At 41.6% G+C, this 23,942-nt stretch overlaps 1 protein-coding gene across 2 annotated transcripts in view; it reads left to right on the top strand.

Moving 5' to 3' along the window:
* Positions 1-23,942, top strand: part of gnav1 (guanine nucleotide binding protein (G protein) alpha v1) — a 41,528-nt gene that overhangs the window by 10,205 nt on the left and 7,381 nt on the right. Inside the window, exons 3-7 of one of the 2 annotated variants that reach the window (XM_050045044.1) lie at positions 1,941-2,033; positions 2,709-2,869; positions 5,683-5,811; positions 22,696-22,825; positions 23,010-23,081. In XM_050045044.1, coding sequence (XP_049901001.1) covers positions 1,941-2,033; positions 2,709-2,869; positions 5,683-5,811; positions 22,696-22,825; positions 23,010-23,081 — 585 coding nt within the window. Of the gene's footprint in view, positions 1-1,913; positions 2,034-2,708; positions 2,870-5,682; positions 5,812-22,695; positions 22,826-23,009; positions 23,082-23,942 lie in introns of both variants that reach the window. The other variant, XM_050045043.1, reaches the window with a different exon arrangement.

Genomic DNA, 23,942 nt, shown 5'->3' with positions numbered 1-23,942 from the left:
TTTGTTGAGATATTAATGGTCATAAAGCATAGAAACTGCACCATGAACATGTTCATAGGGCTATGAAAAGTGCTATTATGATGAAACAAATGTAGTGTTATATTAAATTGTATACCTGAGCAGATGACAGTGATGATGAGGGAGACAAATTCACAGAGCAGCTTATTTCTGACACAAATCAATGCAGCACTGTCAGCCAAGGTTCTCCTCAAAGAGACTAATTTGTCCCTAATGTGGTGGTGTCAGCAGCCCTCAGCCCGGCTCTCCTCGTGAGATGAAGCCCTGTCACCTCACTGACTTATCTCACCTCGCACATTTCACTGGGAGAGCAACACATCTCAATCTGGACGCCGAAACACACGAAGAGAAGAGCGACCAGACCGTGATCGAATCGTGATGGAATGTGACGCTTATCTTTAGCTGGCAGGAAAGTGACTATAACACACACACTTTCCAACTCTCTGCAGGAGTCACTCTGCTCAGTCCCTTAAGTCTCAAGGTTTCCAACCACTAAAACAAAAATATGAGTTAATTTATGTGAGTTACACGGCACTTTAACTCTCCTGCGCTCTCAGTAGGACTTGATGGCTGATCCATGGGGTGTGATAGATGCAAAGCAAACACACACACTATTCCCCACACATACGCATTTATATGCACAATTTGAGGTGCAGCAGTGAAGGAGTGCACAAGTAGAACTTTGTGTTGGTGGTGTGTTCAAGGCCAGCCTGGTTAAATTTGATTATTAACAGTTGAATCATCAGTTTCTCATTTGGCTGATTTTCCTTTTTCAAAATTCACCTTGTGTTAATGCCCACATTACAACAACCATAAACATCGATATCAGCTGTAGAGACGACTGCCTTCTCTCCAATATAATGGAACTAGATGGCACTCAGCTTGTGGAGCTCGAAGCACCAAAAAAAAACCATTTGAAAAACTCAACAGCAACGTTTCTCATGACCCAGTTACTCAAGAAAATCCACAGGCCTTGTTGTGAGCAGTTTCATGTAGGAACTATTTTCTCTCTACACTCAAACTACACCTGCCAACTGTATCACTGAGCAGATGGAAGCGTGCATCATGGCTGAGAGGCTTGAGCTTGTGACAGTGTGAGATGTAAACATTAATGCCGTCCTCCTCTGCTGAGCTGTAATGTTAGCCAGCTCAGTGGTGTTGGTGAGCTTACAGTAGATGAACGCCTCCTTCTGCGTGGTGGTACAGTTGGAGGGTGTTTTTCATTAGAAAGAAAATAGTTCCTACATGAAACTGCTCACAACAAGGTCTGTGGATTATCTTGAGTAACCGGGTCATGATTTCTGGAAAGAGACATTGCTGCTGAGTTTTTCAAATGTATATTTTTTGGCACCACAAGCTGAGTGCCATCTAGTTCCATCATATTAGAGAGAAGGCAGACATTTCTACAGCCGTTATCTCCAACACTCTGCAACACACACCAAAACAATCTAGACTGAGCCAGGCCAGCTGTTTCCTCTGGTTCCACTCTTTAGGCTAAGCTAAGCTAACTGGCTGCTGGCTATTGCTTCCTAATTGAGATACAGACATGGGAAGTATCAATTTTCTCATCTCACTCGCTACAAAAAGTGAATAAGCAAACTTTAAAAAAATTTAACTATTTCTGTAAGTTTAAACATCTGGGGACTCGTGCTTGTATTAGACAGGAAAAGGTAATCAACTGGAAAACCCACACTGTACTCTGGGGGGAAATGTAATCATTAGACAAACTGAAGTAAAGATAACAACACCCAGCGCTGTTAGGAAGTGTGATGTTTCTGTGAATCAAGGTAAAAATGAATATATAAAAACACTGCAGTTTTTTTGTGTGTGTGATGCGGCAAACAAGGCTTTTCTCTAAATTTTTGTTTTCTCCCGTTGCCTGGCGATTCATGAAGTTAACCTATGACCCTCATCTTTGGCAGCCTGCGGTGCTGGATAACCTCCTGACCTCCATGAAGTTTGTCCTCCATGGCATGGGCGTCCTCCGAATCAACCTGGCTAACAGCAGGAACAAGGTAGTCTTGTCTGCATGTCTCTATGTCATAGTCTCTGTCTGCACGTCTGGCACTTTAAATTTTTGTGTTTTTTTATTTTCATCAGATTTTTACCCCTGATCTGTCTGTGTCATCCCAATCTTTCTCTTTTTCTTTGTCTCACTGCTCCTCTGTGGTTCAAATTTATCCAAGTGTTATGCTGCTGGTTTCCCTGCACTACACTAAGATGTCCACTAGAGTGCAGCATCTCAGCACTGCAGCCACAGCTGCTGCATCTGCCACCACACACACACACACACACACACACACACACATACAGTAACAGTTTGTTTGCATGACAGAGCGCAGAAAGTTAGAGCGGGTGGGCGGTTTGATTGTGAGGTTCAATTTGATTTGAACTTTATTGTCAAAGTTTTCAGAGCTCGTACACAATCCACCCACTCAGTGCGTGTTTTCCGAGAGATGATGGCCAAAGTATTTCCTCTATTAAATGTCACCAGGGCGTGTATGAGTGTGTGTGTTTGTGTGTATATCCATACATTTGTGCATCCGTAGTTATTACTTTGTCCGGGGAACAGAGACAGACTCCTAAACTTTTCTGTCATTTAGACTCACATCCTTTTTTCCATCTGGCCTCTGCTCCTCCCTGACCACCCGTCCATCCATCCAAATATCTGTCTCCATCTCTTCTTGCAGGTCCACGCCCATTCTGTCCTGTCGTGTGGGCGGTGTTTTGACGAAGATCAGGTGCTGTTTCCTTTCCTAAGCCATGCCCTGTCCTGTCTGCTGGCTGACCAGGGGGTGAGGGCGGCGGCGGCCCGGGGATACGAATACGAGCTCAATGACTCGGCACTGTAGTGAGTACTCTGTAGACACACTCACACTGTGCTGGAGATGCAGGGGTCTAATTAGCTGGACTTAGCAGCCGATGCTTGGCCATGTGCTCGTTGTCACTGGGAATCAGGGTCTGCAGGGTGGAAAGGAAAGAGGGAGGGATACAAACCTGGTAAAATGTAATTACATGTACTGCCACGGCTATTATATACATCCATATGACATCTTTGAAATACTGTAATAAAATAATAATGTATTGGTTTTGGCTGTGTGCATTCAAGAGCAAAGCAACGACACAAAAATGCTCAAAGTTTAAAGTATAAATAATATGATTACAGAGAATGTTTAAAAATGTGCATATAGAAGAAAAAGTCAAACGTGCAGGTGCAGTAATGAAAGTAAAGAAGTGAGGCTGGAGATGAAAATGAGAAACGAGTGTAGAGGGGATGGCGTGTGTGATGCAGAAGTAAGACGGAGCTGGGACGCACCAGGAGGCCGTCTGTTCTCATTCTCCACCCCAGTGAGAGGCCTCGGCTCTGGGGTTATCTACACCGACAGGCCCCACTGAGAACCACCGTACATCACCATCACCCTCCGCTCTTCTCAGGCATACACACACACACACACACACACACACATGTTCATACTTCTATACTTGTGAGGACCCATATTGACATAATGCATATCCAGATCCTTACCTTAACATTAAAGTGAAATTTCCGTTTAGTACAACTTGGATGTTTTTTTTTGTAGTAAGGCTTTTATCAGTAATAAAAAGGCGGAATAGAACAAACCCTCACGTTGGTCAAACTTTTTTCTAAGTAGTGTAAGTAGTGTATAAGAAGTGGACATAGCCATTTTGTGGACCATTTTGACGCCTTGAGAATGGCATTTTGGCTGTCACTCTCTTGTTATTTTTTTAGCCAGAAGTGACTGTAATTGGATGAGAAGGTGGAACTGTCGTGCATACGCATCCTTATGCCCTTTATACAGTCTGTGCCTACACCTCTGTCCTGATTGACAGGTCACTGTGGTAGCAACTTGTCAATCACAAGGTAACCACACCCTTACGTCTCCCCTTCTTTATCGTCCGTTTTACTATAAATGGGACCATCATTTACAAAATGAGCATCATTCTGTACTGAAGAAGACTTGAAACAAGTGAAAGACACCTCTGCATTGGCTTCACTTTTCAGACCTGGAGGCTACGTCCACTTCTCTTGTACAGTTTGTGGTACCCAGTATCTCTGTGTAATATGGGTTTATTTCAGACATTTGGGGTGCACTCAGTTTTGTGTTTTCTTTCCACCAAAATAAAGGGATAAAGATAATCTGGCTAAAGTGGAGCTTCTCTACAACCTGTCAATCACCTGTCCACGTGTGTTTCTTGGCCCATCAAGCTCTTTTGTTGTGATATTGTCGTCTTCCCCAGTCTTAGCATGTCCTTGGAGTATAATTTTAATATAACTCGATAAAAAAAAGAGGCAAAAATAGAAATATAAGACTGATGTCGTAGTAAACTAGAATTTTCCTTTAAACTAAACCTAACTAACTTTAAAGCTAGTTTCTGATTTTTTTTGGCCACTTGGAGACAACTGAAACAACTGTGAACACAACATTCACATATCAGTGATCAGTGGTCTTCACCAACTCCCGAGGAGAAAACTGTCTCTTAAATTGCGAAATGCTCCACTATGATCACAGGCTGTTCTCATTCACTCGCAGTACTTCTACACCTACGAACAGTAGTGCACTATAATTTGTATACAAAAAAACAAACACAGGACTTTGACCCAGGGCACCAGGGTTTGTGTCCCAAGTGAAGCCAAAAGTTAATTTTGAGTTATTTTAAGTAAAGCCATGTTATGATGCCCAACCATGATACTTTACCTAAACCCTAATGTGTAGGGGCACTAAGTCAATGGGCAGACCATCACAGGAACTGTTGAGGATTAGTTGATGTTCAAGAGCAAGAAAGTTTGTCTGCCATTTGCTGCTGAGCTTTTTTTTTTTTACTGAAAACAGCTGCCTGCTGAGGCTGAAAAATCATGCTATTAAAGCGCTGAGAGTGAGCCAAAACCTTAAAATTGCAGCCAGACTGTTAAAGAATGAGCTGAAACTCACCATAAAGCTGTAAATCCAAGAGCAGCTGCAAATTCAGGTGATAATTCTCTGTGATAAAATGTATTTAATACTTGAGGGTAGGTAATAATGTACTTAAAATTTAAAAAATCCTTTCTCTAAAACTCAGAATGGTCCTCACAAAGACAGAAGGACACTCGCGTGTAGTCTGCGCTGTGCAGCATCCGGCAGGCAGTGTGTTTTTTTAAGCAGCAGGATGTGTATCGCTGTCCAAGAAACTGATTCAGGATGACTAGTTGAGAATGTCACAGTCAGTTCAGGTAGGTGGAGACGTCAGTGTGTGTGTGTGTGTGTGTGTGTGTGTGTGTGTGTAAAAAGATCACATCTGACTGAGCACACACACATGATACAGTTGATTACACTAGCTGTGTTAATAGCTAATCTGTGTGTGAAAGCTTAGCCTCAGTGTGTTATTATGGTAAACCACAGTGTGAATATTCATCACGATGAGCCGCTGCGCCCCCTGGGGCTCCAGCCTTATCACTGCACACCCTCCCCGCCACCTGGCAGCTGATGGCCTCGACACGCACGCACACAATGTGCGAGTCTACACACCGGCAACTGATACCTGATTTTATTCTCTTTTGATCTCAGGTTTGTCTGCAGGTTATTAAATTTTATTTCCCCTCTCTCTCTTTCTTTTCACCCTCATGTCTCTTCTGTCTTTCAACCCTCTCTCCTCCTTGATTTGTAGCTTCTTTGAGAACATGACCCGCATCACGTCTCCAGATTACGTGCCTACAGAGACAGACGTTCTGCGAGTACGACTGAGGACGACGGGCGTGATAGAGACCCAGTTCAAAGTCAGCCATCTCATTTTCAGGTAGACGCCTTTCACTCTTTACCAAGACTTATTACCGCAGAATAACGATGTTTAGAACCGTAGACTCAGTGAGAGCTGCTGCAGGTGACTTCTCCAGAGGCGCCTGTCGCACCAACTTCCTTCACTTCTTTAGCTGTGACACTTTTATCTCTGTCTACAGCCATATGTGATAGGCCCAAGAGATATGAGGTGGAGATGAGTGGCTTCATTCAATATGTCGATAAGGCACCTATCATTTGGCTTTACACTCATCTGTTGGCCGCACACACACACATTTAAAAGCATCAGTGTCTCGGTCTTATCAGTGGAGAAGCAGAGGGCAGGTTTCTGAGCTCCTGAGGCAAATGTCAGATGACCATATTCATCTCGGATCAATGAGCCGGTGACACATAATACCAACTTCTTTATCATCCTCCATTGGCTAAACTCATTTCCTGAAGCCGCCGATGGTCATGACAGGGTGATAGATATTAATGAACTCGATTTCTCTGCAGTGTGACTGATGCAGAACAAACCAGCGTCAAAAAAAGAAAAATGCCACACTGAAACACCAATAATGTTTTAAAAAAAAGTAATTGCTGATGATACCGATGTTTTAAGAGACTCATTTTGTTGCTTGGAAGTGTTTTGTTTGTTTGTTTGTTTGTTTGTTTACACCATAGGATATTTGGTTAAAGGAATAGTTCAACCCCAAATCAAAAATACATATTTTCCCTCTTAGTGCTATTTACCAATCTAGGTTGTTTTGGTGTGAGTCGTGAAGTGTTGGAGATATCAGCCGTAGAGATGTCTGCCATCTCTCTAATGGAACTAGATGGCACTCTGCTTGTGGTGCTCAAAGCGCCAAAAAATATATTTGAAAAACTCAACAACAATGTCTCTTTACAGAAATCATGACCCTGTTCCAAAAGATTATCCACAGACCTTGTTGTGAGCAGTTTCATGTAGGAACTATTTTCTTTCTACTGAACTACACCCGCCAACTGTATCACCACGCAGAGCAGCTTCCTCAGTGATATGTTTGGTGAGTGCAGTTTGGTAGATATCTCAGACACACATGCCAAAACAGTCTAGATTGATAAATGGCACTACAGGTGAGAGGAAAAATATGTATTTTTGGTTTTGGGGTGAACTGTCCCTTTTAAATGCTGACACCATAACAGCTATGGGGTTGGTTAAAATATTTTCAATATTGCTACCAACACCATCAAAACCACCATTTTGGCAAACTATACTTTTATGAAATACCTTATTCTGATAAGTAAAAATAAAATAACCAAAAGATTTCAAATGCATCAGTTTTTGAGGTTGTTTTCAATATTATCAAACACTACAAGAATACAGCATAAAGAGTTAAGAGGGAAGAGCTAAATAAAGTTTAAGCTCCAGTTAAAGAGTCACTCAGTAAAGCTGAAGTATCTCTTGAAGTGAAAGTGCTAAAATAATTTATAGATTCAGTTTAAGTTTCAGCACTGAAAAGATCTGAGGATAATGTCAGTTAAAAGTGTCGGCTGTAGTGACAATGACAGCAGTGGCACTAGTTTAAACTATGGAAGCTGAGAGAGTTAAAAGAGCTGAAGAAGTTTTGTTATTTTTCAAAGGTGAGGGTTGGACATACTGCACAAAATGATCATAAAATTACAGCCTTAAATTAACAGAATTACATCTACATCAGGCAATATCTGATGAGGAAATAGACAAGACAACTCTCTGCCCAAACATTCACTGCTAACTTTGATTTCTGGTGGGCTCTGTATCATCGCTGTAGCACCACAGTGCTTTATATATAATGGTATGTTGTGACATACTTCACCGTTATCAAAAATTGCAGCTCCTGTGATTTGGATATTGCACTGATTGCCATAATTTCAATACGCACAGTCCTCATTAAACATCCCTGGTTAGTGGCAGATTTTGACATCCATTAATTTTCTGTAACCACTTATCCTTTTGGGAGTTGCGGGGGTGCTGGAGCCTATCCTAGCTGACATTGGGTGAGAGGCAGGGTACACCCTGGACAGCTCGCCAGACTATCACAGAGCTGACACATAGAGACAGACAACCATTCACTCCTATGGCCAATTTAGAGTCCAATTAACCTGTATGTCTTTGGACTGTGGGAGGGAGCTGGAGTACCCAAAGAAAACCCACACTGACACGGGGAGAACATGCAAACTCCGCACAGAGGGGCTCCCCCACCCTTATCTATCTATAAATACAGTAAACATATAGTTACATTAATACCCCTCTAATACCTCTCTGACAGTGTTTTTTGTTTGAAAAAATGACATGTATTTGAAAAACTGTCCTGAAATCTGTTCCTTGCGATTAAAAAGCCTCTTAAATGTATTAAAACCTGGCAAATTAAAGGAGTTATCAAGTGAAGTACAAGTAGATTTTTGGAAATTGGAAACACAAAAAAAATATCTAAAAGAAGAGGCTGTAGGGTGATACAGTGCATTTTCTGAAAAATCAATTTAGAAACTGTTTTAAATATTTGTGGCTAATTCAGTTATTTGAATCCCTAAAACAATCAAGGTATTTTATTATAATAATTAGACCAAGTATTTACAGTCATGCAAGCTACGTAATAGTAAACTTGCAGATGTGTGTTTCAGTGGTGGGCGTTAAACTGTGGAATTTTTTACAATTACAGGGTTGTGTGAATATTTTTCAGTTTAAGAAAATGTATAAAGGAAGAACAACTGGACTATATGGAATTGTTGTGTAGAAGCTGTTCCCTTGTTGAAGGGGACAGCGTGTCCAACTTCCACTTCTGTTTATGTTCGTTTCTTTCTGAAGTTACTGGAAGTTTTGCTTATTAACTGTAACTGGCAGAGCATCTGTTTCTCTTTTTTTTGGTTTGAGAGAGGGGCAGGTAAAATAAGACTGTTTTCTTCTCCCTGCTCCTTTTCGCTCATGGAATGTGTTTTTAGATTTTTTTTTGATTGTGACTTAAATTGCAGCGTATGGACATGAGTGGAACAAATAAAATGAAATGATGGATGTAGCTACCGTAACATCACCCATTGGTTTGTGGACTCCTGTTTTGAAGCCTTTAGTTTGACAATTTGTCTGTCGCCATCTTGGTTTTTTAGGAGCCTGAGGTGACCTGCCCTGTGTTCCAAATCGCATACTTCTACTATATACTTTTAGTATGTACTGCAGCTGCCCTTAAAAAGTATGTAGTGTAGTATGCAGTATGCATGCAGTATGCATACTATTGGGACACACTACATCCGCCATCACATCGCTCCCTGAACTCCGACCTTCTTGCTCACTTACGCCGCTGTCCGTAACTTCCGCTGCGCAAAGGATTGTGGGTCAGAATGGCCAAAGAAGCATGCTGACATGCATACTGTGAAATATGACCGGATGTAGTAGAACATCCTGGTACTTTTGGCATACTGCATCTGACATACTATGTATTGGGACACACTAATTCGTTTTCTGGCATACTAAAAAGTATGGTAGTATGGGTATTGGAACGCAGGGCATATTTGGACAAGAGGTTGGAGCTGTGGAGGAGATGACTCGCAGACAGCCTGTTAACTTAAAGCAGCCATGCTCTTAATTATACGTAACTTTAAGCCTTAAAGGACAACTTCGGTATTTTTCAACCTGGGCTCTATTTCCCCATGTATATGTGTGCGTATGATTCATGGGTACCACTCGTTCTAAAATTGCTTCAGTATTGAGCTGCGAAACGAGCTAAAACGATAATGGGGGCAAATGCATCCCGTATAAAAGTGCTTTTTTTCGCCACTGACCGGTTCAGATCGCCAGTGCTATCTCTGTAGATAGCATATGGTAGCGGCCCTGGGGCAGTCATGAGTGTGAATGAGTGGAGTCAGCTGTCAGTCAGTGTTGGAGCAGAAAGGCGGAGGGCATCCCAGCTCGGTATTGTAAATGAGTATGTGTGTGTGAAGTGTGTGTTACACTAGAAGAGTCAGAGGACGGAGTCTTTTACGTTCTACCCCCTGGAGTGTTACCGGAGTTTTTGGAGTGCTCAAATAAACGGGCCTTTTTCCCGAACACAAGAACAGGATGTTGCGCAACACCCCGTACAGCTTTCATAGGCTGCCTTTGTCGGACGGCGAGATNGCTCGTTTCGCGGCTCAATACTGAACCAATTTTAGAACGAGTGGTACCCATGAATCATACGCACACATACACATGGGGAAATAGGGCCCAGGTTGAAAAATACCGAAGTTGTCCTTTAATAAAACCTAAACGGGTGACTTTTACAAAATTCCACCCCACTACAGTTGTCGTTAATGTTGAAATTAGCTACAGAGACCGAAACTGTTTCTTGTACCAGGCTGTGACATGTTTATTTCTGCTGTAAAGTTGGGCAATGTAACCTGGGAGTCTATGGGGATTGACTCACTTTTTTGAGCCAGCATCAAGTGGCCATTTGAGGAACTGCACTTTTCCGCACTTTCGCATTGGCCTAATTTTTCGGCCTTGGAGGTGCCCACTTCAGTTAACCATATTAGCCCAGTGGTGTAGTGGAGGGTATACTCAGGTATACGGGGTATACCCACTTCTTTTTCTGTCCAGGTACAGTATACCCACCTATCAGCTAAAAAGCCATTGAGTATGCCTACTTCCTCATCGGTATCCTACCATCTACCTAGCAGTACACCCACCTTATCAACTACCACTACACCACTGTATTAGCCTACTACCATTTGCTAATAAGCACTAAATACAAAGTACAGCTGAGGCTGATGGGGAGGTCGTTAGTTCTGCACGTATTTAGTCATAAACCAAATGATTGGACAAATTGACACACATTTGTGGTCCGTAAAATTAAAAATCAAGACGTCAGTTTTCACAGTGTTGGCTCACAGCAGCAGCCTGAGGGATTGTGGGTGATTTTCCACAGTTTGGTTTTATTGGTAGAGTAATGGTCCATGGAGGGTTAACAAGGATACATTCCATTGTGTGTGTCTACATGTATCACTTCCAGAAAATCAGATTACTTTCCTCCTCTTTCTTAGTAATGTCTACCTGAGGAGCACCTCCTTTCTTACATCTCATATGGAATTATAATAAGCTTCTCATAAGGTCTCTGTTTAGCATATAAACTTTGTAGAGTGAGTCAGTTTGTCAGCAGATGACTTCAGTCTGGGGCATTTGTGTCACATCTGAATGCTTCTTGTACGTCTCTGGATGCCGCTGACTTGTGTGTGTGTTTTAGCCTCTAATGACATGCACACATTTGACTGGATTTGACAGTTTAAATATTTCACATCAGGAAAAGTTTCAGCAGCAGAGAAACGCTTTGATGATAACCATATCTGTTGTCCTGTGCTGATAAATGCTGCTTTTTCCTCGCAGTCTCACTGTTTGCGTCACCGTTGAGTGACTCACAAGCTTGTTGTTTTTGCTTTTTTCTTTTAAATTATTTGTTTGGGGTTTTTTTTTTCCCCTGTGAAACATTGTGATGATGACGTCACCACAAGGTGACAGTGTCAGACCTGAGAGCAGAGTACCAGGTGATGCTGCGGGACGGAGCCCAGCCACCCCGCCCTCACACACCCTCTCTCTTATCTGCCTGAATTCTTGAGCAGATAAGTTGTTAATTGACACACGGTGTGATGAGTGTGTGTGTGTGTGTGTGTGTGTGTGTAGGTTCATGCCTGTGACTCGGAGAGATCAAGCCCTTGGGGCTGATGAAGAGCTTAGCATAAGTCGATGTAATTATTTCAAACTTAGCAACAAAAAGGATATTAAAGGGATTTGGAGAAGTAGATAGTTTGTGTTCCTCAGAAAGAACGACCGTGAGTTTTTCCATTCAGATATGGACGGTCGTAGTTTTACTAAGTAATAAATTAACAGATCATTCCCTCAATTATAAGTAGAGACACTAGATTTTTGGAATTCATTCAGCAGAGGTTTAAAAACACAGCAGAGGCTGCGGCGTTAATACAGATATTGAGAGTTCTGCTCAGGCTTGGTCTCATTTTGTAAATATTGAGGCTGCACTTGTAGCGAACACAATGCCAAACTGCCTCTCTCAGTTCAATGACTGTCTCTTGTTGGGTGATACTCAGGAGACTAGGTTTCTCATCTGAGCCAGCATCTGCGCCCTGCAGTCCTACTTTTATTATTCAAGATTTTTTTTATGTTGAACTTCACTGTTATAAATGATTCCTGCACTTTCAGTATTGCTGCAGGATGTGCGCTCTGCTGAATCTACAAATTTCAAGCCACAAATTACAGGAGGTTAAAAATGCAGGGCTTAGGCTTTGATTGGTCGATCATGCATACCATGTAACCTTAACATTCCCAGGTTGACTCTGGCCCGGGACCTTTCGTTGAATCTTTTGTCAGTGTGCATCAGGTCAGCTGAATGTGAAATTTGTCTACAGGCAAGGGTGTGGAGGGGGCTTTTTTTTTCAAGGACATCCCTCTTTTGCCTATAATTTGTACCAAATTACATTGTTATTTTCCAGGAAACTTATTAGCAGGAAATTAATAGGAAATTAGGCATGTCTAAAATAAGCATTTCCCTAAACTCTAGGGAGTTTTGAAGGAGATTTGTAAAGCTAGAAGGAAGGAGAATTTTCTCAGACAATAGAGGTGCGTGTACTAGATCGACTGATATTAGCTTATGTCAGACATGTCAGTACATAAAATGATAAATAACATTACATCAGAGAAATGCCATTTAGAGGCCATTTTGTCATTATGTACTTTGTCCACCACAGAGCACCAGCAAGTTTATTTTTATGACTCCACGCCAACGACAGCCGAGGCCGGAGGCATTATATTTTCTGAAGTTGTCTGTCCATTAATCCTATTCTTATTACCGTGATATCTCAAGAATGCCTTTTTCTTCAGATTTGGAACAAATATCCCCTTGGACTCAAGAATGAACTGATTCGAATTCGGTGGTCAAAGGTCAACATCATTGTGATCTCACAAAACATGTTTTTGGCCATAACTTAAGAATTAATTTCCTAATTATGACAAAACTTCACACAAATGTCTAATACAGTGGTTCTCAAATGGTGCGCCGTGATGCCAATCTAGGTGTGCCATGGGATTTTGTGATAACCACACATTATTATTGCAATATTCAACTGGGCCCAAACAAGAAGTTATGAATGAATCTATAATTTGACTCTATCAGTATGTTGTGCACACCCAGAGGCAAACTCTAGCTTAAAAAAAAGTAATTTCATTTAATTAAATAAAAAAAAAAAAAACATTCACGGGGAATCTATTTGTCACCATTCACATGTGGGAATTGTAAGTGCGTGACACATCAAAAGCCCATATTGGCAGCCAGTGTGAGGGATGATAACAGTTGAAAGGAGAAAGCTGTGAGTGGGACAGTGGATCACTTTACTGTATGGAGCAAATTACAACAAAAGGACCAGCGAAGATGACCTACCACTGAAAGGAAACAGAAAAAAATAACTGTCAGTAGACAGTGCCAATACCATCTACAGTCAAACGTAATGATCCGACACTTATTGTGACACCATGGTGTCACATCAGTTGTCTTCCACAATCCTGCTGCACAAAAAAGAGGACTGTTGGCTTCACCCCCACCTTCCTCACCTGCACTTTGAGCTCACATATGAGAGCGGAATCAATCTAACATTCAGAATATGTGTATTTCACGACAACTTTTCTCCTAGGATGGAAGATGTAACGCAGGAAGTTGTGCACTAAAAGTTTTGTTAATCAAATCACTAAAATGACTCTCCTGCCGTCCTTCTCTCTTTGCTACTCTTTTATATCTCTCTTTTCATCTTTGCCGTCACATGTGCTTTGTGCATGTGCATGTTCACCGCATGGGACGAGCTGTAAAATCAGTGAATGACAGTCTGACTGATCTTTCCGTTGGAAAGACGAAGACCTGCAATATAAAGCAAATATCTCAGGTGTTTTGGCTCCTGTAAACCCCTGTGAGAAAAAATCATGTGGTTTAAGTTTTGATCGTATGAATTCCTTAAAAAAAGGAACCAGTGTAGCTCTGCTCACACCGACAGAAATCTCACACCCTGAATCATCTGTAAATTAACAAGACTCTGGGTCTCAATATCCTGTTATTCAAACACTTAATCAGCAGCGCAAGGGTCCCAGTGTCTGTGTGTGTAGGCTTGCGTGTGTGTGCATTTGCATGCAAATGAGAAGCGTGTGTGTGTGTGTGTGTGTGTGTAACAGTGCACAGTCTCTCAACTTTACACCCAGACACGGTCTAGTTTGCATACAGACGTCCTGTTTGACCTCTGAACCCTCGGTGTAATAGCGATCTGGATCTTTTCCTGCATCATTAACATCAACTGCTCTGATAATTACAATTACAACACTGCAGATAAGGGTGAACATTATAGGGCAAGAAGGGCGGGTGAGGAGGGAGGAGAGGATGAAGACGAGGTGTGATGAAGAAAAGAGTTCCTTTATTCTGATGAGATCAAAGTTTGGATCATGTTTACTCTCTGTATAAGGTACAGTTAGCAGCTTATAAAATATTACCCAAGTCAACATGACATCACGAGATAGTAGGTGTTTACGTGAGCCCTCTTGATGACCGCCAGCCACATTTTCCGTCGTGATTCCTAAACTGGTATGTTAGAAAACTGGAGACCTGGATTTATACAGTCTTGTCAGTCGTATAGCCACTCACCCAGCAGCTCTTTGGCATGTTGGCATGTGGACGTCATGAAGAAAATGATTTGGATTTTCCAATTTTTTGAGCAGTTTTTTGCACAGCTACAAATATGACTTTAAAGGCACTATGTGTAACAATTTCAGTTGTTCTTTGAGACAAACAAATTTTGCAGTCAAAAATGTGTCCTAGCACATGTGTATTTACTAGGGTTGGGAATCTCTCTGTGATAGACGATTTGATACGTATCTAGATACATGGGTTACGATACGATTCAAAAGCGATATATTTTTAATACAGAACAATTCGATACAGTGTAGGACCGATACGATTCAATACGATTCGTTACGATTCTATGGTTAACATTTGTTGATGTAGACATTAATCATACATTATAAAATAAAGAAGCCAGTTCTATAAAAGTGACATTCTTACAGTATTTTCAAATTTGTAAAAGACCACATCCCCAAGCATTGTTGCTGTATGGCACTGGCAAAAATAAAATAAAAAGACAAACAACAACAAAATCACATGTCAAATGTATTTATTTTTAGACATGGACCAAAAAAAGACTTGCTGAATGAACATCATTTTGTTTGATGGGATCAATATAAAAATGAGAAGAAGTTTTAAACTTTAAGTGAAGTGAACTTTAACTAAAATTTAAGTGTTTTAAACCTACTTGTTGTGTTGTTTTTATGGTATTGTCTGTGTTTTTGTATGTATCTTATATGGACTTGAGTCTGGAATAAAGTTTATCATAACGCTGTACAATATAAACATAAAGCAGAATAAAATAATAACATGCAATGTAGAAGCAGAATCTGACATCTCCTGTTATTAGTTGATATCATGGACTGTGATGACTAGCAGCTTATCACTGACAGCATGTCAGACTATTTCTCTGTGTTTGCTACACTCTGTGTTTGTCATTTATAAAAAGATAAATCACTTTTCTATAATACATCAATGATATTTCAATGGAATAAATTACTTATTGACTTATTCATACTTCAAAAACAGCATCGATAAGTGATTAACATAGGGGGGATCAAAATAAAATAAATAAATAAAATAAAAATCAACCAGCCACCCTCCTCCCCTGACAAGTAAAGAACAGTCCCTAAAGTGCGCTGAGGTTTGTGGAAATGTGAACGGCTCATTTCTCCTCTGATACGTCACATACCTGAGTGCTGCCAGGGCTCGCCTGGTATTTCTGGGCAGTCATGACACTGACGAAGACTTCTTGGACCTGGAGCCGGGCTTCTTGGTCGCTGGCCGGTAAGCCGTTATCATGCGCCGCCGTATTTGACAGGAATACGTATTTCTGTATCATGCGCCGCCGTATTTGACAGGAATACGTATTTCTGTCTGTGTCTGTGACCCTGCGTTCAACCTACAACCGGCAGGATTCGCCTTTAGTTTCTGCTGCGGCTTGGCTGCTCCCTGGTTTATCCAACCAGCATTAGCTTCTGTTTCTCATCTCCACCGGTCAAGCTGGCGCTGATGTTTACATCCATTATCGTTGCCTGCTACAGAGCATGGCGCTGGGCCGGCTCTTGCGTTGTTTTCGAGATGCAAACTATTCAAGCCAGTCAACCGATTGCTAGTCTCGCGATACCCGAATCCATGACTCTACAATCGATTCATCTAAGGATTCATGGCTGATTCGTATCGATTGAGGAGGCTGCTACCGACGTAGCCATATCTCTCGCTTGTCAAACCGGATGTCCGGTCGTATCAGTTAATCATTCCCAACCCTAGTATTTACCGTAAGCTCCAAAATTCTCGTTTACATATACATTGCAACCGGTGTCTCATCATGTACGTGCACCATCTTGAAAATATGCCTTTCGCGTTTTCACTTGTCGGTTTCCGGTTTCTGCCTGCAGGTAGAGTGATGAAAAGCAGCAGCAAGCAGGCTAGTCACAAGTGCCGGTGCATTTGAAAAAAGGCAAAAAGGCAACGTGACCGGCGATTTCAAAAAACGAGGGTCAACATCGGGGTAGCCTTTCCCAGGTGGAGAGAGCTGCTGAAGGAGAATCACAGCTAACAGCTGTTAGGCGCTGTTAGTGCTGTTAGCGGCGCTGGTCACTAACAGCTGTTAGCGACGCAGTGTTGCGAGGAGAGGGATGAGGTGTGTGAGGTTGAGCCACTTGTCAGTTGTCAAAAGACAAGACGTGATTGGTTTGTTTCGATTTACACCCGCCCCAACAGCGGCCCCATTGTAAACACAGCCAGCATGGTGAGGAGGGGGTTTGTCAACTCGTGTCGCGTGTGTCTGTGTAGGAGCCTGAATGAATAGTCCATGAAGTATCGGATGACATGGTTTCATTAATGTTATCATAGCTTTTTGATACACAGCAGCTACTGTTGTTGCAATACGCGTTTGAAACAGTGAGGCGCTAGAGTGCGCTATCTGTTTGAATGCAATATACGATCTCAACACTAGATGGGAGAAATTCCTACACAGTGCCCGTTTAACTGATCTTTCCCCCATATCAGCAACAGGCCGGCAGTAGACTTTCAAGAATTCAGTACGTGCACCATAGACAGACTGTAGTCCTAAGCTTTTAGTCATAATCACTTCCCCAACCAGTTATGCTCATTGAAATGTTAACACTTTAGAAATTGTAATTAAATATCTCCTGTTTACTCCGGTCACATCTTTGAACCGCATCTTTCCTGAACTTTGTAGAAGCCTCTGTGCCTGCCTGAAGATGATAATAAAAGGAATATAGTTAAAAGATGTGCCAGGTGGACTTGTAATAGTGACATATGGATAAAATGTTGACACCTTTTGAATGCTAAACAAAACAAAGCAAATGCCACTAATTAGCAGATGTATGCCAAACTAAGATAGTGAAATTGTACCAGCCAAACATCATGTTACTATTATCATTGTGAGTGTATTAGCACACTGATGTTATAGCTAAAAGCCTCACTGCTTCATAGAGGCTGTAGCTACACTGCTAGCGTGGCTGACGACTTGGGGGATGCCCATTGCTCAGACAGTTCATAATTCTAAAGCTCAGTCAGAAAAATGTCCCATTGGACCAAAAGGCCATTTTTCCAACAGCCCGATATCCTGAAAACAAGAATAGGCTACATACTCTCCCAAACAGAAGCTCTCGGCTAATTTCAATCAGGAAAGGAAGAAGAATGGAGTAAAGATAATATTTAATACAGAATATGAGTGTACAAATTAACAGATGATTTGTGCTGATGATGATTTAACAGAAGTCTTTGGCGCTTGCACACCAGAGGGAGATATTTTGTGATCGAGGGACATCTGAGCGCAGCAGGATAAATCCCCCATGGAGTCCAGACACTGGTGGTGGTGGTGGTGGCTGATGACTCTGAGGCTGCTGACTGCTGAGGCGGATGAGGCTGATGAATCCATAAAGACTGGGCGATGATGGGAAGGTGGAGGGGGCGCACGACAGCAGCAAGGAAGAACTATAGCAGAGAAAGAACCATATTTAAAATGAGGAGCAGTAAGATGATGAGGCTGACAGAAAAGGTGTGTCGCTGTGTTATTGGTTGATTGTGAATCAGCTGATGACTCAATTGACAGACCCAGACAATGTCACCTAGAGTGAACATGCCTGCAAGGAGTGAATGGCAGGGGGAGAAAGAAACTTACAGCCTGAGCATGAAAAGTATTGTCTTCCTGACTGAACTTTCGCCAGAGCTTCATTAGTCAATGGACCTTCCTACTGTGGGGAAGGCATGACACACTCTACTGTGGCTAGTACTCATTGCCTTTGTTGGTTGGGTTGGTTGGTTTAGGCATGTGAAGTGAGATTGGTTGGGGTACGGGTAAGAAATAAGGGTAAGCCGATCAGAGGGAGAGTAGGGCAGGTCATGCCATAGTAGGAAGGTTGGATGTTGTCATTTTGAATAATAATTAGGCGTGTGCCTCTGTTTGGGAGAATGGACATCTTATTTTTGGAGAAACAGTCCTTCGGAGCAATGGGTGTCTTTTGGGGGAGATACCAGACTGTTGGACATTTCTCAGCCTATTGAGACACCAAGTCTGTACTTTGCATCTGAAATTGTCGCACTTTTAAGAATAAATACAACCTCATGTTGAGTCAGTTATGTTTACCTACTGTCTCTGAAACTTTCGTCCATCATTAAAGTTTCAGAACACTTTCGATTTTCTCTGTTTTTTGGCATCTGTCTGTGTGTATGTTTCTACTTTAGCATACTACCAGCCACTGCTCAGGATCAATTGGATCCCTGGGTCCACTTTGTAATGTGTGATTCTAGTATATCTAGCAGAGCATCCTCCTGGATCACTGTGATCCTGAAATAGATCTGGACATGATCGGGATCGGGGCTCCTTTATCAGCAGGTTAAACTCTCCTTGCTATTGATGCCATGACAAAATCCTTCTCACTGCTTGACGACTCCATTTTGTCCATTTTTTTCCACATATAGAACAATGAAACACATGAGACTTAGTATGTCATGATTTTTTTAAATCAAATTACGGATTGAAAATGCAAACTTGGTGTGCAAACGCCTTTAGTCTTGCTGAGTTTCGTGTAGTCTGAAGTCTTCAGCCAAAGTCATGTGACTGGAGCACACACCTCAGCCTTCAGTCACTGTATTTTTTTGTCAGTGTCTCAGGAACACCTCTGTCCGTTCTCTCTTATTTAAAGGCAGACTGTGACTGAATATGATAAGCTTACATCATGAGTTTGTTGTAGTCAGTGTGTGAAATAATAAAGCCTCAGCTTCAAAGACATGTTCTGTGTCCATGTTCAGTTCCCATAGAAAATTTCTATTGGAAATCTCACCTCGTCTTGACTTTGCCTCTGCTGTTTGTTTCACTTTTTGCGCGTCTGTGTTTCCACTTGTTCATTTCCCCTCAATAAAGAGCTGCATTAACTCGAAGGATGCTCAAATGGAAGGTAGGAGATGGCACATCTGGCTTTGAAAATGTGCGAAGTGAGACGAACTGATCTGTGTTACTCTCTGTGTTTCTCTGCTCTTAATCCTGTTGTGTTTTTCTCTCTCACACTTTTGGAGAACATTGACCTTTACGCTTTTTTGTGCTGCCGTGTCGTGATTGTCTCGGCCAAAATGTTGTGATTGTCTTGATGAAAATTGAAAAAGGAGGGAGCCCAGTCTGTGGAGACGTGCGGCACGCTCCTCTTTGTGTGTGTGTGCAAGAGAGAGAGAGGGATGGAAAATCGCATATTTTAGGAATATCTGACCTTATCCAAAACCAATACAATCTGTCATTGATTAGAGGTACCCATCAGTGCCAGAGTTGGCTGTACCATCAGTATGGAAGGTCATGAACACAGAGAGAGCACAGACGTACACTTTTCCACTGGAAATTGAATCCTGATAAAGGACATGTCAGTCACAATGAGATTTCATGTCACATACTGACACACACACACACACACACACACACACACGAATATAACCTAAATACAGTGCTGTCTGATGAATGACACATATATATATATATACTGTAGAGAAAAACAGACTTTCTCCCCCCTATTAGCAAATTAGGGGATGATGTCTTCATAATTTTCAAAAGTCATCCACGTGTAATATTAGAACACTCTTGCCCCAAAAATAAGAGCAAAGAACATCTTCTGCTGTGTTGCTACCTGAGTAATAAAAGGAGTTCAGAAATTGTCATATGTAAGAGCAAATGGACAAAATGACTTCTCTGTGGTGTGAGTCACTGCTGCGTGTGTGTGTGTGTCTGTTTACGCTCTTGAAGGTCTCTGATTGGAGTGTGTCACCCTGCTAAATCAATAGCACCTGGGCCCAGATCACAGTGTGGATCTCTCTTATTTCTTTCTCTCTTTGTTGTTTCTTGACTTTTCTTCTCTACATCTTGAATATTTGTTTTGGTTTGTTGAACAAATTAATAATTCAAATTCCTCTGGCATCTCCCTTTTTTGTCACAGGCAGGGTTCATGACACTGAGCCCTGTTTCAAAGCTGACATTTTGACTTGTCATAGTGGTAAAAGCACAGGTGTAGTTAATGACATTAACACTGGCTCATTTCTTTTCAAGTGTCCAACTAAGTCAGACCAGTGAGCCAGTATGCACAGTACAAGGCACTGAATGTGGCACACCTAAATAGGATGCAGCCACATTATTGCTATTAATTACACCTTTGTTTTTTTTCTGCAATGACATTACAAAATGTCTACTGAGCGCCCAGGTCAGCTCGTCGAGCAGAGATATGCTGTAAATTTTATGAGGCCATCAGAGTTTGTACTAATAAGAATAATCAAGGCTGCATTCTCAGACACTCCCTATTCACTTGGTTGTGCACTGTATTTTAAAGCCCAAATTCTAAGTGTGAAAGTTATGCACTATATAATGCTCTTATAAATTCTGCCCATTGCATGGACACTACAATCCCATTGAGTGAACATGCAATGGGCAATCAAACAATCAAATGTGTCCCATTTGATAAATGTGAAAATTACAGTCGTGCCACTCTGCAGCTGTCGGTGAGGACACAAATTATCAGTGACTGATGAGTGACCGAAATCTCAGTTCACTGCTCCACATGAATGCAAAAGTTGCTCTGTGCCTGCTGGATGTGTCACTAAACAGCTATTTGCTAATATAGGCTACTTGCTGTATCAACTATATTACACTAGCAAAGAATAAATTAATGAAAAAAAATAATGAATACTGGTTTAAGTCAAAAAGATAATGTAAGTGTCACCAACAGAACGTTGCAAAGAGTTCTGCTTGTCTTTATGTTGTTAAAGATATGATCTTTTTCACTTTCTTTTTTTTTTTTTAAGATATATTTTTGCGGGCATTTTGCTTTAATTTGATGGGACAGATGTGATGTGGTTGGGGGAGGTGATATGCAGCAGGGGGCCGTGGGATGGAATTGAACCCATGGCCGCTGTAGCAAGTACACAGCCTTTGTAAATGGGGCATCTATTCTACCAGGTGGAGCTCGTGGGCGCCCCCTTTCTTTTTCTTTCTTTTTTCTTTTTTTGGTTTGTTTTGCAAATCTTTCTCTTCCTTTCTTTGCACTTTGACCAGGGCTGTAAGAAAATATTGATAAACTAGAGTAATACAATATCATATTTTGTGATAATGTATCAGTATCACTTTGTTATTACTAACTTACATGCAATTTGTGTTGCCCCCAAGAACAACGCTGGTGAACATGACGGCAACTCAGCCAAAAGTTAACCACTAAAATAACATCTAAAATGAACAAACTGTCTCTGAAATGTGGGGCACAATGAACCTTGCAGATTATCTGACAACAATGATAATAATTCACTTTAAAGTTAATAAAACGACATCTAAATTATAATTAAATTTCAGCTGAAATTAGAGGCATTTTGCGCCGTGCAGTGAATGAATGTAAACCCTGCAAATTATCTGAGTTGAATGTGGTTGTGCATTGCTCTGATCGAGCGATTATATGCTAGTTTTTCCGACACAGTCTACATGCCACTTTGTTTTCATTTTCTAGATCAAAGTACTGCCAAACGGCGCTGGTTTTGCGAGAGGACATCTCTCCAATTTCCCACTGTGCTGTTTTAAAACTCCAGTCTACTCGAGCATTACCGCAGGGAGGGGGACTGCTGTCTGACAGCTGTGTAGCCCCTACTAGTGGTGGGCGGTTGCATGACAGTAAAGCGGCCTTAATAAAACACTGATTGGTTTAACCGACTCATATTTCTGGGGTTGGACGTTTAATCGTTTAGACAACTAATCGTGTGCATCCCTAGTCTGCAGAGCACTTGCTCTATGGGCCCTGGGTACACAAGATCTGGTTAAATTTATACCTGGGAAGTCAAACTTTTTTGGCCTCATGCACCTCTGAGCAACTTTCACAGGAATGGACAGGGCTCTCTTCATACATCCATGGTTTAAACACCCAACCACTATATCCTTCAGTGTTGTAATCTGTCTTCAGCCATCTCACTCCACACTCCAACATAACTGTTAGTGTAAACACAAAGAAGACGGGTGTATGACACAGGCAGAGTCATAAGGGGCAGACTACTAGCATTGATAGTTTTCCTAAAATTGGACTTTATAAAATGCAATTTATCACAGTATATTGAGGTGGTACGTATCGTATCATTAGTTTCTTGCCAACGCACACCCCTTCACACACACACACACACACACACACACACACACCTTCAATTCCTCACTTATCCACCTTTCTTCTTTCTGTGGGCACCTGTCAAACTTTCTTGTTGTCTCGTCTCTTTGTGTGTAGGATGTACGATGTTGGAGGCCAGAGAACTGAACGGAGGAAGTGGATTGCTTGTTTCGAGGACGTCAGGGCGGTGCTGTTTGTGGTGTCACTCAGCGGTTATGACATGACTCTGGTTGAAGATCCCTCCGTGGTACAGGCTGCACTCAGTCACCCCCCTCACAAATGTTCATGTCTCCAGACAAAACAGCTCGAGACAACTTGTTAAGTCTCAGCCAATCAGATTACGCCCTGTCCTCTCAGACCAAGTTTTAAAAATGACAGAAGTGTTTGCTCCTCTGCAGCTGCCTGATGGTGTCATTGTCTTCTCTCTGCAGAATCGTCTTCAGGAGAGCATGAAGCTCTTCTCCTCCATCTGCAACAACATTTTCTTCCGCAGCACATCCATGGTGAGATATTCATTAGTCACATCCCCTCTTCCTCAGGAGAAAAGATGCAGTAAAACAAATGTAATCTAAGAGAACTTTAACTCTCAGAGAATTGCTTCCTGGTAATTTGCAGAAAAATGGTTTCCTGAGTCACAATAAGTGACACTATAAAAGATTTTATTTATTTATTTATTCATAAATATGGAGGTTCACGGGAGTCTTTGTTAATGGAGGAATCATAAAGTGGTTGTGAAAGTGCAACAATTATGTGTATATGTGTGTATATGTGTGTATCACGCACGCTCTTTTCAGTCATTTCTAACTTCCACTGGTGCCTCACCAGGCTAATATTTCTTCAATCTGCACCAAAGCTGTGAGAGTTTATTTCATGTGCCACCCTGTACTTAAGAGCAGATGCCTTAAAACAAACCATCCTCACTGTCTCAGTTTGGTGTGTTGGCCTGCTAATTTGCCAATAAGCACCAGACACAAATACAGCTGAGGCTGATGGGAAACACGTTAGTTTAACAGGTATTTAATCGTAAACAAAACAATTGCACAGATTAACGTTTTGACCTGGTGATGGTGCTAAAAGGAAAAATCTGAGATTGTTAGTGCCGGGCTTTAAAGCCAATTTGACATAGTGGCCAAACATAGAATTACAACTTAAGTGTCTGTCATAATGCCATGTATACGGTGGCCCTGAAAGGTCACATCACTGCAACTTAAGAAAACACATGCAAAAAGACAAAACACAAGCAAATTTAGAAAACATTTTCATCAATTTGACAACACGTGCGCAGCATTTAGAAAAACGCGCTGCAAAGACCACAACACAACACATTGAAAAAAGCGATGCAAAGACCACAACACAACACATTA

The sequence above is a fragment of the Epinephelus moara genome, chromosome 5 (genome assembly GCF_006386435.1).
Source record: "Epinephelus moara isolate mb chromosome 5, YSFRI_EMoa_1.0, whole genome shotgun sequence".
Lineage (NCBI taxonomy): Eukaryota > Metazoa > Chordata > Actinopteri > Perciformes > Serranidae > Epinephelus > Epinephelus moara.
This window is presented reverse-complemented; position numbering and strand designations above follow the sequence as displayed.